General features: G+C 38.3%; 1 protein-coding gene across 3 annotated transcripts; it reads right to left on the reverse strand.

The window, feature by feature from the left end:
- Positions 1-355: 355 nt before the first annotated feature.
- LOC128615448 (protein NLRC3-like) lies at positions 356-12,484 on the reverse strand. Of its 3 annotated transcripts, none has more exons than XM_053637556.1 (11): positions 12,423-12,484; positions 11,362-11,455; positions 10,485-10,558; positions 10,286-10,402; positions 10,067-10,124; positions 9,387-9,591; positions 7,532-9,174; positions 6,138-6,311; positions 3,288-3,461; positions 857-1,030; positions 356-586 (listed from the first exon to the last, which is right to left on the reverse strand). In XM_053637556.1, the coding sequence occupies exons 3-8, from the start codon at positions 10,535-10,537 to the stop codon at positions 6,276-6,278; spliced, it is 2,112 nt and encodes a 703-aa protein (XP_053493531.1). In that variant the 5' UTR covers positions 10,538-10,558; positions 11,362-11,455; positions 12,423-12,484; the 3' UTR covers positions 356-586; positions 857-1,030; positions 3,288-3,461; positions 6,138-6,275. The 3 variants fall into 3 exon arrangements, with proteins under 3 accessions (XP_053493531.1, XP_053493541.1, XP_053493548.1); XM_053637566.1 differs by having other exon boundaries at positions 5,454-6,311; XM_053637573.1 differs by lacking the exon at positions 857-1,030.
- Positions 12,485-16,530: the final 4,046 nt, after the last annotated feature.

A 16,530-nucleotide genomic window follows, 5' to 3' on the forward strand; every position in this document is an offset into this window, starting at 1 on the left:
GTAAATGGAAAAATATGAACATACTGTAAATATAAAACTATTAAATGATGTTATAGAGCATTAACGGTTTCTGTTTCACTGTTAAATAGAAAAGATTCATTACTGTTCAGTTAAAGTTTATTTCTCCACTGGTGCATTTTTACAAACAATTAGAGAAGTGAAAGTCCTGACATGTTGTACATCATCTGATTATCACTAAAGTATAATGTTTTCTAAACACTTTGTACAGTTTATCCTCATCATCCTCAGTGTGTTAGAGTCGGATCAGCTCAGACCAGATCAGATCAGATCACATCCCCACACTACCCTCATCAAATTCTTCACAACAAAAATCTGTTTAAATACTGTGTGTGTGTGTGTGTGTGTGTGTGTGTGTGTGTGTGTGTGTGTGTTTCTGTCAGTAACTCACTGTAGTGTCTCCAGTTTACAGTGTGGATCCTTCAGTAGATCAGAGAGCAGCTTCTCTCCTGATTCTCCTGGTTTATTGTGTTTCAGATTCAGTTCTTTCAGGTGTGATGAGGTGTTTGACCTCAGAGCTGAAACCAGAGCAGCACAACCTTCACCTGTAATACTGCACCATTCCAGCCTGTAGAGAGATCAACAATTATAGATCAACCTACACACACACACACACACACTCATACACACAAAATGTCTCACAGCCCATGAAGTGTGTGTATGAAAGCCAGAAGTAAATCCAGATTGTTACACGTCTATGTCGTTGTTTGTTATTTTTGAATGTGGAAAACTATAGCAGTTGTTGCTGCTCTATAAAAATCTATAGCAACATTTTATTAATCTAAAACAGCCATATGACAGAAATGCAGGATCCACAGTGTGTGTGTGATGATCTGACCTCAGTATCTCCAGTGTACAGTGTGGATCCTCCAGTCCAGCAGAGAGCAGCGTCACTCCTGAATCCTGCAGGTTATTCTTACTCAGGTCCAGTTCTCTCAGTCTGGAGGAGTTTGATCTGAGAACTGAGGACAGAACTCTACAGCTTTCCTCTGTGAGAAAACACCAATGCAGCCTGGGAGAGAAATGATGATATATCAGAACACTGACATCCAAAACACAAACATAAGGTTTAAGCGTTTAGAAATGAAGCAGTTTTTATACACACTGAAAGCTCTCTTGTACCTGCACTAATGAAATAATTAAACACACCTGAGTAATCACAAACACCTGTGAAGCCCCATGTCCCAAACATTATGGAAATGGGGAGTAAAGTATAAAAAGTGGTGTAATTTCTACATGATAAAACATAAATGTATAAAGATATTATTGCTTAAATTGTGAGAATGTGACTTTAACCACATGTGAATTGTTGGAGTATAAATTTAAACCTGTGGAGTTCAGAGAAAAATAAAATAAATCCTATATACATACACTGGCATGTGTGTACTTCTATAGAAAAGATCACAAAGACGGCAGTCCATTATTCTATTATTCATCACTATTCATCATCTTTATTCATCACGATTTCAGTTTTTTTCAGAGTTATATAAGCCGTTTTTGTCAATGATGTGTCCACAATAAGAGATTTATAAGCATTTGGTAAGCCTGTAACAGTGACATTGTGGACCTGTTTACATTTATGATTAGAACTTTTGTCTCTGTGGGAGTTTTCACTTTGGTTGTGTTTTTTCTGTCTGTTTTACACACCCTCTCTATGTGGCCTTGTCTGGGACATCTTTTGGATGATTGATGACATCATGGGATGATTTTCCACATCAATACCATTTCTGGCTTTTTGCAATGTTCAGAGACATTTTGTGAGTCTCACCTTCTAAACTCTTTTTCTGTAACTCTGACGCATCCTTTCCTGCCGTCTCCATTGATATTGCAGAGGTCAGAGTTCATTCAAGGGTTAGTCTCTCTCTGTCAGGAGCCTCTATTGAGTGCTTTGATTATGTATGCCACATACAGGCCTGTCTCTTAATCCATCAGAAAGTCCATCTCCAAAGTCACAGTACTGGGAAAGTTGATGCAGGTCTGCAGTGTATTTGGAAAAGCCCATCGTCACCTTCACTTTCTACTTGAATGTCTGTCACGGTGTCCTGTACACCATTACTCACACATCTCTTTTACAAGCTAGCATCAGTGACTACCTTCTCTATACTGGTCCTCTCTTTCCTCTCGCTGACGCTCTGCTTTCCTCTGAATGATTCAGTGCTAGAATTAGAGTTTTATGTAGTGAACACAGACAAGTGGAGTGATACACACAGTGAAATGCACCTGTGCTGTTATATTAAATATCTGTACTCTTGGATCTCCACTTATCCAATCAAATTACTGTCGCAGAACTAACTGTTGTATAATAATAGAGAAATAAATAATAGCAAGCACAAAAAGGAAGACAATAATAATAATAATAATAATAATAATAATAATAATAATAATAATAATAAATACAAAATTTTATAAACCGTGTAAAAAATAGAATAAACTTCAGGAATTAATAAAAATATAAAAGTAATGTAAAAGTAACATGACAGTGAAAGAAAAAAGAAAAAGAAAATAATAAAATTATAGAATACAGTTTTAATAATGTTATTAATAATGTTATTCATTTGTGGATTAAAAGATAAATCAGAGTCCAGAATTACACAAACATTTCTAACTTCAGTTCAAACATTTCTGTCTTGTCCTTATTTACTTCTGAATAAAATGTGATGAGTTTAGACAACAACGCTGGACAAACAGGTAACAGCTTCTCAGCAGTAGTTATATCTGGCCTTACAGATATGTAGAACTGTGTATCATCTGCAAAGCTATGGAAATTAACTCCATGCTTCTTAATAATCTGGTATTAACAGCTACATATACTAGGTCTAAACCCAAGGGCCAATCAATACTTCAAACCCTTAAGTATTGATTAGCTTGAAATTGTTTTCAATAAACACAGTGAGGGGCCAAGAGCCGGAGATTTAACAATGTCACGGATAACGAGACACACCCTTCCTCCCAATTTACGTAATTGGAGTGTTTTTAGAACGCGAGAAGAATGTAATGCAACATGTTTTACATGCAAAATAGTCCACGTTATTACAGACTAGTTCTCGTGTTTAGAGTAGTTATAGTGTTCAGAAACATTTCAGATCATTCATGTTCCATAACCATACCCGTTATATAGTTTAATAGAAGTCATAAGTTATTTAAAAAACCAGAAAAGTTATGAAAAGTAATTAAAAATATATTTATCTATGAAAAACATTTTAATATTATTATTTTTATACTATAATAGTGACAATAAAATAAACACAATGTGAAAGTGATGATCTGACCTCAGTATCTCCAGTGTACAGTGTGGATTCTCCAGTCCAGCAGAGAGCAGCGTCACTCCTGAATCCTGCAGGTTATTGTGACTCAGGTCCAGTTCTCTCAGTCTGGAGGAGTTTGATCTGAGAACTGAGGACAGAACTCTACAGCTTTCCTCTGTGAGATCACACCGACACAGCCTGGGAGAGAAATGATGATATATCAGAACACTGACATCCCTCTCTCTCACTCTCTCTCTCTCTCGCACATATCATTAACTACTGTCACAGCAGCAGTAGTTGTGCTATGGGATTTTCTAAAAGCAGACTGGTATTCATCTAGTCATGTATTCACTATATAAATGTTCCTTTAATTGTTCACTTATTATAAGTTCTAGTGTTCTGGAAAGAGCTGATAATTTGGAAATATCTCTATATATAGGTCTATATTTATTAAGATTACCAGGTTCTCCACCTTTTAGCAGCGGGAGGTTTAAGAAGTAAGCTGTAAGAAGTAAACATCTAAACCATCTGGGTCTGCAGATTTTCTAGGATTGAGCGCTTTACATACTTCAGGCTCTGTGAAGAGGATCAAATCAAATACATTACTGAATAAAATATTATATAAGATTATATAAGTTTCACTATAAAATACAATATTCATGCTGTATCCTGCAGTCCAGACCTGCAGTTAAAACAGGACATATTTGTGTTTTTATTCAATTAAATTAAATGTATACACGTACTCATTATGTGTTATCACATTTCGAACAAATATGTGTTTAATGGGTTGAAATCTGACTTTTTTCAATAAATTAATAAATTTTCTCTTTTTTACTGTTATGATTTATCTTAGTTCTATATATTTCATGTACATTTTATCTTATTTTGTTTGTTTAATGTGTTTTTAAATGAATAAACCACTGAGTGTGGAATAAATTCACCGTGAGAACAATCTTATTTTAATTAGATTTGGTATTTAAAATGTACAAAGGTAAGCAGAAAAAACATTTAAACAAAAACAACAAATAGCTATTTATTTAATGACTCTCTTCAAGAATGTTCCTCATTCTCCTTACATACAGAACAGCGGACTGATTAGACCAGTGGTTCTCAACCAGGGAGAGATCAGAAGGGGGCACAAACTGTTTTCATAAAATAAACACAGACAGGGCATTATTTGGGTTCTCTGTGTATTTTATAGATTTTCAAATAGAATGTGTATAAATGAAAACCTCCGTGTTCTCTCTACCTCTGTATTTTCTTTTTGTTGGTTGGAGGCGGAGTTTAGCTGCATTTTATCTATCTGTCAGTGCAGACCAGTGTTCCCAACTTAGTCACTTTTCAGACCCCTTTAGCAACTTTTTGGACAAACCTTAGTGACTTTCCAAATATCAGCAGTACTGTCCTGTAAGTGCAAGGCCTTGCTTTCCCGCTGCACTCTCACCTCTCTCTGCGTCTGCTCTGTTCAGTGAGGTGCTGAGAGCCAGAGATCTAACAATGTCATGGATAACGAGACGCGCCCTTCATCCCAGTTTACATCATTCTTATACGAATGTTTTTAGAACGCAAGACAAATATAATGCAACATGTTTTACATGTAAAATAGTCCACGTTATTACAGACTAGTTCTCTTGTTCAGAGTAAACATTTCAGATCATTCATGTTCCATACCTGTCCGTTATATAGTTTTATAAAAGTCATAAAAGTTATTTTTTTTAAATCATAAAAGTTATGAAAAGTAGGGCTGCAACTAATGATTATTTTCATAATTGATTAATTGGACGATTATTATTATTTTCGATTAATCGGATGGGGGCGGGGCAAACTTTCAGAACCATTTTTTTGTTTATTTAAAATTAAATCCACAAACTGAGTGTTACAAATATAAACTTCAGACTAAAACTTCACACAACTGTTTGTCTAATTATATAACACTGAAAAGAACCCAATACACACACACCAGAATATATATTAATAAGTTAGGACTGTAGTTTAATTCAGTGAAATATATATATATATATATATATATATATATATATATATATATATATATATATATATATATATATATATATATACACACACACACATATACACACATACACACACACATACAGAGAGAGAGAGAGAGAGAGAGAGAGATTGATAGATAGATAGGTAGATTTTACACAGAATAGATAATCATTATACCTGGTCTCCTCCATTATCCTCCAAGGAAGGGGGGGGGCATGCCATGTGATAGGGGAGGCTTGGGGGGCTTTAGTTACAAAAGGTTGAGAAACTCTGAACTAGACAGTGTAAAAGGGTAAACAATACACAAAGCAGAGGTCTAAACAAGCAACAATCAAAGAACAGAACACACACACAAATATATATAATAATATATATAAGGAGTGTGTGTCAGTGTGAACAGTTCTGCATGATGAAGTCCAGTGATTGGTAAAGAGATGGGTGTTTGGTTGTCATGTGACATGGTGTCTGGCTGGGAATCATGGAAATGGGAGTTCTCCTGACGAGGCATTGCACATGTGGACCTGACCACTGGTTTCATAAATGAACAAGCTATTTGAGGATTTAGTATTTTACTAAGTGGTCCTAGTGTATAAATTAATCTAAAGACAACTTACAATGCACCTATAGGGGGCGTACATGTGCTCTAATAGATCTTCTGTACCCAGAATGCATTTACAAATAAAACCGATAAAAGATTTTAATTTATTTTATAGTTTAACCTGATTATTAACCATCCCAATTTTTTATATTTTGTCAACCTCTTGTTATACATCAGACTTGTTGATCTACATTTTAATATTATTAGGTTTATACTATAATAGTGACAATAAAATAAACACAATGTGAAAGTGATGATCTGACCTCAGTATCTCCAGTGTACAGTGTGGATCCTCCAGTCCAGCAGAGAGCAGCTTCACTCCTGAATCCTGCAGGTTATTGTGACTCAGGTCCAGTTCTCTCAGTCTGGAGGAGTTTGATCTGAGAACTGAGGACAGAACTCTACAGCTTTCCTCTGTGAGATAACACCGACACAGCCTGGGAGAGAAATGATGATATATCAGAACACTGACACATCTCTCTCTCTCTCTCTCTCTCTCTCTCTCACACACACGCACACACGCACACACAATTTAAATGTTATGCCTCTCACACCACAAATATCAGTTTAAAGTCAGATTTTCATGATTACGGTTCATTCACAAAATCAAGGTATAAAATCAGTGCACTGTGTAAACATCAGCAGGTTGTAATGTCACACAGAGCAGCACAAAGTAATGTAAAAACATGGAAATGTAAAAAGGGGCGGAGTTTGAATGAATTTTCTTCTTCCATTAAGAATGGAGTGTGTGATATCAGCACAGTGATATAATTTCTGTAATGATGTGTGATTACAGTTCACTTAGAGAACTCCTGCTGATATTTTGGTATAAAATGTCAGTAAATATATTTGTCACTAGATTTTATGTTGAAATTTAGTGTTAGTGTCACAAATGCATATACAGATACATATCCAATAATTAACGTTACATCTAAATCATTTTAAATGATCATATATTGTAAATAAGCAGCACAGCAGTGATATGTTTGTAGATAAACTATACCAGTGGATTATGTGGCGTAGTGTTAAAGAGGTCCAGTTCACTTTAGTGTACAGTGTGCAGTGATGAGTTACACAGGTACACAGTATAGAACAGGTGTAGAGAGGAGGTGCTAGCAGTACTGTATAAAACACTGCTATAATCTAAAAGGGGTTAAAAGGTTGTCTTGGTCTTTCGTGTGCATTAAAAGAAAAACTACTTTTATATTTCAGAAGTAAAATCCCAGTCTTACTTTCAGCTTTTTAGTTAATATCTCAATATGAGTATTAAAAGTTCAATTAGAGAGAGATGCATGTGTCACTGTAAAGACCATCATTTTAATGATCTGAGGTGGGATTCTATTTCCTTAAAAGCTTTTTGAAGTTTATTTATTGCTTCAGCCAAGATAGGAGCACAGCAATAAATAACATCATATCATCAGCATAAAAGTGCGTATTTGTGTAATCAACATTTCCATCCATCCATCCATCCATCTATCTTCAACCGCTTACTCCTTTTCAGGGTCGTGGGGGAACCTGGAGCCTATCCCAGGGAGCATTGGGCACAAGGCGGGGTACACCCTGGACAGGGTGCCAGTCCATCGCAGGGCACAATCACATACACATTCACACACACATTCATACACTACGGACACTTTAGACACGCCAATCAGCCTACCATGCATGTCTTTGGACTGGGGGAGGAAACCGGAGTACCCGGAGGAAACCCCCGCAGCACGGGGAGAACATGCAAACTCCGCACACACAGGGCCACAGGAATCGAACCCCGACCCTGGAGGTGTGAGGCGAACGTGATAACCACTGGAGATGGATTCTTCTTCTTGATGTACTCGACTGTTTCCTGTTTGTTGTGAGAGTTGCTTCCTGTCTGGGGCAGTAGGTCTCTTAAGAGAGTCTGATTGGACTCCAGTGAGAGACCCAGAAGGAAGCGGAGGAACAGGTCCAGGTGTCCATTCTCACTCTGTAAGGCCTTGTCCACTGCACTCCTGAGGAAATCAGACATGTTTGACTTGGTGAGAAGATCAGACAGATCAGTTTGGTGTTCTGTTTCATTTCTGTCGATGAAGGAGAGAAATGCGTATAAAGCAGCCAGAAACTCCTGAACACTCAGATGTACAAAGCTGAACACCTTCCCCAGGTGAAGCCCAAACTCCTCTCTGAAGATTTGGGTACACACTCCTGAGTACACTGACACTTCTCTCACATCAATGCCACACTCTCTCAGGTCTTCCTCATAGAAGATCAGGTTTCCTTTCTCCAGCTGTTGGAAAGCCAGTTTTCCCAGTGCCAGGATACTCTCTCTGGTCTGCTGAGGATCAGGGTCACATTTCTGATGGTACTTTTGGTCCTTGTGTTTGATCTGAAAGATCAGGAAGTGTGTGAACATTTGAGTCAGAGTCTTGGGGATCTCTCCACGCTCTGCTTCACCCAACATTCTCTCTAGAACAGTGGCTGAGATCCAGCAGAAGACTGGGATGTGACACATGATGTAGAGGCTTCTTGAAGACTTCATGTGTGAGATGATTTTATTGGCCAGGCTCTGATCACTGATCCTCTTCCTGAAGTACTCCTCTTTCTGAGGATCACTGAACCCTCGTACCTCTGTTACCTGGTCTACACACTCAGGAGGGATCTGATTGGCTGCTCCTGGGCGAGAGGTTATCCAGAGGAGAGCAGAGGGAAGCAGATTCCCCTTGATGAGGTTCGTCAGCAGCACATCCACTGAGGCTGACTCTGTCACATCACACAATCTCTCATTCTTCTGGAAATTTAGAGGAAGTCGACACTCATCCAGACCATCAAAGATGAACAGGACTTTGTTGATCTCACAGTCTATTAATCCTAATTCTTTTATTTCTGGGAAAAAGTGATGAAGAAGCTCCATCAGACTGAGATGTTTCTGCTTCATCAGATTCAGCTCTCTAAAGGGAAGTGGAAACATGAAGGTGACGTCCTGATTTGCTTTTCCTTCAGTCCAGTCCAGAATGACCTTCTGCACAGAGACTGTTTTTCCAATTCCAGCAACTCCTTTAGTCAGCACTCTTCTGATGGACTTGTCTTTAAAGAGATCTTTACATTTGATGGGTGTCTCCTGTGCTGCTGGTCTCCTGGACGCTGTCTCAATCTGTCTCACCTCATGTTCATTATTGACGTCTCCACTCCAACCCTCTGTGATGTAGAGATCTGTGTAGATCTCATTCAGAAGTGCTGAACTTCCAGGCTGTGAGATTCCTTCATTAATTCTTTTACATTTCTCTCTCAGTCTGGATTTGAGTTCTCGCTGGTGCACAGAGACGAGTTCTGATAAAAAGAAGAATAAAATGTACACTCTATGATCATCTCTGTTGACTATTGATATTTTCATAGCTGTGTATCATATGTAATGTCAGTACTGATCTGTTATTATATTGTGTTGATAAAAGCACATCATTATGATGAGACGTGTTTAATAAATTTAGAGCAGTTTCCTTCCTCTAAAGTTAAAGTGATGTTATAACCCCATGAGCTCTTACTGTTCTGCAGTGTGTTAGCGAGACCTGTGAGGTTCATGTTCTTCAGGAAGTGCAGTGTGATCTTCAGCACTCCCTCTCTGACACTGCTCTGATCCTCCTCCTCCTCCACCTCCCTCTCAGAGCATGCTGGGTAATCTGGACTCAGGAGCTTCTTAAATCTCTTCAGCTCATTCTTTATCAGACTGATGACTTTGTGCTCCAGCTCCTGATTAGAAACAGGAAGAAAAAATACAAAAACTCTATAATGTCACATGAGTGTGTGTTCATTACCGAATATAAAACTACATTTTGTCTGATTAATCATAAAGATTCTACACGCAGATGTAATAAATAAAAGTTCTGCACCAAACACAGCTTTGGGATTAGAATAGTGTATTCCAGGCCGATTCAATAGGTGGCATCCAGACAAACTGGTTTCAGCTGAGGACGTAGACGAGTAAATAAATGAAGGTGAGTGATTGAACATTTCTGTGTGTTTGAAACCAATGAGGAAAACACAATACACTCGTGTTCTCTCTTAGTGTTGCTCAGTATTTTGTTCTGTCACATTGCAGTGAGAGTGGAATAGGTGTAATGATTACTCACATCTCTGCAGCACACAGAGATATTCATTACACTGCTGGGATTAGTACACACACACATACACACACACACATACACACACACACACACACACACACCTTGAATACGTCCTCCAAATGACTCTTCTCAGTGAATTTTGATTTATTCTTCTGCGGTCTATGAACAAACAAAACAGGTGTTAAAAGTTGAACAAGGACTATAAATCATATTCATAACTACAAACACAAACCAGTGAATACACAGATATTTGAGAGATGTTTGATTATGTGAGAGTGTGAGAGATAAAACACTGCACTCATACATTACACTGTACTCACCTCAGATCAGTAGCACAGTCTGTGTCTCTGAAGTGTATTCGACGATCCAATGACCTGTCACTCTTCATGGACACACAGCTGGGTTCAGGTGAGTCTGATCTCTTACCCTGAATCAGACTAAACACACACAACCACGGCATCATTATTACTGTTCTGTAGCAATACTGAATAATGAACCTGTAGTTGTCACACACTTCACCTCTCGCCTTTCTTTGTGTCCTCTTTCACAGACACACTCATTTTGGAGGTCATGCCCCTTCCTACAGATTACACCTGTAAATCCACACACACACACACACACACACACAGAGAGAGAGAGAGAGAGAGAGAGAGAGAATGAATTTGAATTTAAAAACTCCCTTTATTGATTCAGTCAGATGATAATTCATTTTTTTAAATGATAATTACAAGGGACGGAACAAGAAAAAAATTCATGAAATCCATTTCAAAAAGGAAAAGGGAAAAAAATGCAAAAGACAAGACCCCTTCTTAATAAAGTAAAAACTAGCACACAATTAGAAATTAAAAAGTGGCTTGGCGGTTAAGGCTCTGAGTTACTGATCGGAAGGTTGGGGGTGCAAGGCCCAGCTGCCACTGTTGGGCTCTTGTGTATTGGTGTATTGTCTCAGCTACAGAGGAACATTTATATCTGTTGCTTCACTCATTGAAGTTTAAAGAACCCACTCTCAGCAACTCCATGTGAAAAAGAAAGAAGAGAAGCAAGTGAAGCAGTAATTTAGAGGAAAGCGACACCCCGTGATGCAGGACTGGTTACTAGGCTCCAAACTACTCCTGTAATAAAGGCCACTCTTCATAACTGGGTTAAAAGGTGTGGTTAATTCAATCAATTTATTTATTTTTATAGTGCTTTTAACAATGGACATTGTCTCAAAGCAGCTTTACAGAAACATATGAACACAGGATACAGATTTTAAGTGTGTGACTTTATCCCTATTCATGTATTTATTACTTCAAGGATTGATCATTGTAATGCGCTTTTTTTTTTAACCTACCTGCAAAATACAGTATATTAAACGATTACAGTACATCCAGAATTCAGCAGCACGTACTCTCACCTTTACGTCAACACGTTGCTGGATCACTGCACAGGTTCTCATTTTACTTCTTTATTTCAGAATTCACCTTAACATGTGGATCAAGGTGTGGTTACTATAGAAAGAAAAATACCAATATTGAAATTACACCTGTAATTTTATATTTTTTATATAACATTAATCAGTAATATGCCTTTGCTGTGATTATAACAGAGAGAATTATACTCCTTAACAGATAAAATGCAAATAATCACAGAAGTTCCAATAATACGTCTGAACCACACCTCAGAACGACTGATAACAAATAACTATCAAGTTATACAAACTTACATCAATATCCATAAACATATACTACAATATAACAATAAATATTACAATATAATATTAAAGATTCAATTTATAACAGCAAAGTGGTCTGAATACAGAATCATCCAACTGACTTAATAACTGACAAATGACAACAGTGTAATCCTCATATATATGTATGTATATATATTACGACTAACACTGATACACGCTCATAATCCACATTATCAAAGAAAATAACTGAAATTCTCTTCAGTCTGTGCAATAGACTCCAACTCTCTTCTAAAATAGCTGCCATCATGCGCTCAGAGTCAGTTGTGTAACAGCTATTTCAGAACAGTCAGTAGCGCCTCCACGCTACTGACAAAGCAAAAACACTTCTTTTCACTTAGGAAGTCAAACCCCACATCAGACTCAGTAACATCAGACTCAGAGCCGCCATCACCATCACTCTCTTCCTGTCTCTTATGAGGACATGCGAGCTGTTTGTACCGATATCACCATATTAAACACAGCATGTTTACACACACCATGTAGGATCTACATTCAGGTTTCACATCAAGGAGACATGGACCGTATTTTCTGGCGAGTAGAGGAACATAAACCCTGTCTCCTGAAATATGGGAGGTGCTTCAGTGTCACTGTTTACACTCAGAGATACCATTTTAAAGAACTAGAGGTTTCCACAGTAGTAAGAGTTAAAGGCTCCAGCGCTTCATTTGGCTAAAAGGTGACAGTTAATTATATTTATATAAGCTTTAGATTTAGATACTTACTGTGTTTTTCTCCCGTGGAAGTCTACTTCCTCTCTTCACAAAATGAAGTTTGTTTTTCACTGGAGGTGTGGTTTAATCTACAGAGGAGGAAGGGCAGGGCAGGGCAGGTAGGTAGGCAGGCAGGCAGGCAGACAGACAGACACACACACACACACACAGTGTTTTTACGACTCTCTAATTTCTAACACAGAACATTAGTAAACCTGTTAAAGACATGTCTGTTGAGAAGAATACTAGATGTATGATTGATGATTGATATGAGATGTCGATTTTTGATTTGAGTGTTTTATAGATTTAAGTGTTTTGTATGATTTTGTATTCCCCTACTGTTATTTCATTATAATAAATGTGCGCGTGCTATAATCCCAGTCTCTACATTATTATGGGATTAATTTCCCGTCAAAAGTTTTGCGGTCGAAAAATAATCAGTGAATCAAACATTTAAAAATACATGCAGAATTATATAACACACAACTGAAACATGAAATAAAAGTTTTTAATCGCGCACAAAACCATGTTTCTTTGGTTATATTACTGTGTTTTTGTGATCTCTGACATTTTCTGCTCATGTTTTCTTTTTCTGAACGCTCGCGCTGGTTTTCCCTTCACGCTTATTTACACATTCTTCTCTTACTTTTCCAAAAGCTGCAGTACAAGTTTCATGTAAATGAGGGTGGGTTTACACGGGTGCACGGTGGCTTAGTGGTCAGCACGTTTGCCGCACACCTCCCGGGTCAGGGGTTCGATTCCCACTGTGGCCCTGTGTGTGTGGAGTTTGCATGTTCTCCCTGTGCTGCGGGGGTTTCCTCCCCCAGTCCAAAGACATGCATGGTAGGCTAATTGGCATGTCTAAAGTGTCCATAGTGTATGAATGGGTGTGTATGTGACTGCGACGGACTGGCACACTGTCCAGGATGTACCCTGCCTTGTGCCCGATGCTCCCTGGGATAGGGTCCAGGTTCCCTGTGACCCTGAAAAGGAGTAAGCGGTAGAAGATGGATAGATGGAATCAATCCAGTGGTTCTCAACCAGGGAGAGATCTGAAGGGGGGTGCAAATTGTTTTCAAGTTCTCTTGTATTCTGTAGTTCTCTTGTTCAAGTAGTTGTGGTGTTCAGAAACATTTTTGATCATTCATGTTCCATACCTGTCCCTTATTTATTTTTATAAAAGTTATTTAAATAACTTAACTCATAAAAGTTCTGAAAAGTAATTTAAAAAAGTAAAAAAAATATCTATCTATCTATCTATCTATCTATCAAAACAGATTATAGATTAGGTATATTTTATATATATATATATATACATATATATATATATATATATATATATATATCTGTATATATATATATATATATATATATATACATATATATATATATATATATATATATATATATATATACATACATATATATATATATATATATATATATATATATATATATATATATATATATATATATATATGTATGTATATAGTCGCGACGGACAGACAGCCGGCGCACAAGGTATTAAAATCGCTCCTTCCCCGACTACCGTGCTGGCGCGGAAGAGACAGCCCCGCGTCAAGAACAATAAGCAGGATGGGCTCGTTGAAAGGTTCAACCAAACCTTAAAGCAGATGCTACGGAGGGTGGTGAACGAAGAAGGAAGGAACTGGGATCTCCGCCTACCCTATGTCCTTTTCGCCGTCCAGGAGTGCCCCCAGGCCTCCATGGGCTTTACCCCCTACGAGCTCCTCTTTGGGCGGCGACCTTGAGGACTGCTGGAAATGGCACGGGAAGCCTGGAAGGAACAGCCCTCCCCATTCCGCTCGGTCATTGAGTACGTGCAGGAAATGCAGGAGAAGATTGACCGAGTGACCTGGCCGTCCACATGATGTAAAAGAAAACGTGATTCATCAGACCAGGCCACCTTCTTCCATTGCTCCATGGTCCAGTTCTGAAGCTCATGTGCCCATTGTAGGAGCATTCTGTGGTGGACAGGGGTCAGCATGGGCACTCTGACCCATCTGCAGCTACGCAGCAAGCTGTGATGCTCTGTGAGTTCTGACACCTTTCTATCAGAGCCAGCATGAACTTTTTCAGCAGTTTGTGCTACATTAGCTCTTCTGTGGGATCGGACCAGACAGGCTAGCCTTCACTCCCCATACACATCAATGAGCCTTGGATGACTATGACCCCAACTGGCTCACCAGTTGCCCTTCCTTGGAACCTTTCGGTAGGTACTAACCACTGCATACTGGGAAGACCACACTAGACCAGCCATTTTGGAAATGCACTGACCCCTAGTCCAGCATTTCCCAATCTTTTTTCAGTCACGGCACCCTTTGAAAATGTAAAAAAAAATTGTGGTACCCCACACAAACACTAATGTTAGACAGCGTTAAGTCTGGTTTATACTCGACGCATCCACAATAGCGCAAGGGAGCACGCGGCAAAAATGACATCAACGCGGAGTGGGCGGTCGAGCGTGTTGAGTGCGCAAAGCCTCATTTCTCGTGGTGGTTTGCATGGTATTTTTTGTAACTTGCCGCGTGGTGCGTGTGATCCATCCATCCGGGACCATATTGATAGCCAGATGGCACAAAATTCATGAAAAAGTTTTTAAAAAATAGTGATTTGGATTTGCTTTGTAAATACTGTTGAAAGAATAAAGCCAAAGCTGAAAGTTTTTTGTGGTGCACCATGTTTTCATTCATCAGTATCTTCACAAATAAACACAGTCACTACACTACACCATCAGACCCAGTGATTATACCTCATTCTGCTGTCTTTATACACAGAGACATTTACACTGACGGGTGAACATACAGAGTGATCATTCTGTAATATCTTTCTTTTGTCTCTATACATAAAGAGACATTTACACTGATGGTGAACATAATCACCTGATTTTGTAAATCTGAGAAATGACATCTGCAGGAAGCTCGACTTTTTGTTTATGTCTACAGTAATTGCTAACATTTACAAAATGAGCCTACAATAAATAATAAGTCTATTTAATGAAAGTAAAGATCCATGTTTAAAAAAAATCTTAATGAAATGAATAAAAAAATTGAGGTTCAATTTAGTTTTATACATGTTCTAATATTTATAGCTATATTTTGTTGTATATGTGACAAGTGATAATCTCAACTTTTACTAGGTTTTATATGATTCTTATATGATTCTTTGCTCTTTTTTCATATTGTGGGTTTTAGTGAAGTTTACTGAAAACAAACATCAACAACAACAAACACAACAATTCCTCCTCAGCATTCAGCAACTCCACACCAGACGCTATAGTCGTTCCGACAAACTACTTCTTCTCTCAGCCACTTCCCGTTGGTTTATAGGGTGATTACTCAGAGTCGCCCCTTTCGGTTCAAAGAATATTACACGGGCGAGAACGTCAAGTATGAACGCCTTGACCGTTTGTGGAGGTGCGCGCGCAGTCAGTGGAGGCTCGCACTGCGGAGCCAGGCGGAAGTATAAACAAGGCTTTAGCTCCATAAGGATGAAGTTGATGATCCAGAAGCATCTGGAGCTTTTCTTTTAAGAACTCTGTCCATATTCTTTTGCACTACACACACACTGTCACACACTAATTATTAGGATAAAACACACGCATACTGATGTTGACGTGCTGCTGACAGCTCAGCGAGGGGGGCCGAGGGGGAGGGATTTATTACTTTTACAGTGCATCCGGAAAGTATTCAGTGCTTCACTTTTTCCACATTTTGTTATGTTACAGCTTTATTCCAAAAGGGATTAAATTTATTATTTTCCTCAAAGTTCTACAAACAATACCCCATAACGACAACGTGAAAGAAGTTTGTTTGAAATCGTTGCAAATTTATTAAAAATAAAAAGTAAAAAAGCACATGCACATACAGTATCTCACAAAAGTGAGTACACCCCTCACATTTTTGTAAATATTTGATTATATAATTTCATTGACAACACTGAAGAAATGACACTTTGCTACAATGTAAAGTAGTGAGTGTACAGCTTGTGTAACAGTGTAAATTTGCTGTCCCCTCAAAATAACTCAACACACAGCCATTAATGTCTAAACCGCTGGCAACAAAAGTGAGTACACCCCTAAGTGAAAATGTCCAAATTG

Source organism: Ictalurus furcatus, chromosome 1, assembly GCF_023375685.1.
Source record: "Ictalurus furcatus strain D&B chromosome 1, Billie_1.0, whole genome shotgun sequence".
Classification (NCBI taxonomy): Eukaryota; Metazoa; Chordata; class Actinopteri; order Siluriformes; family Ictaluridae; genus Ictalurus; species Ictalurus furcatus.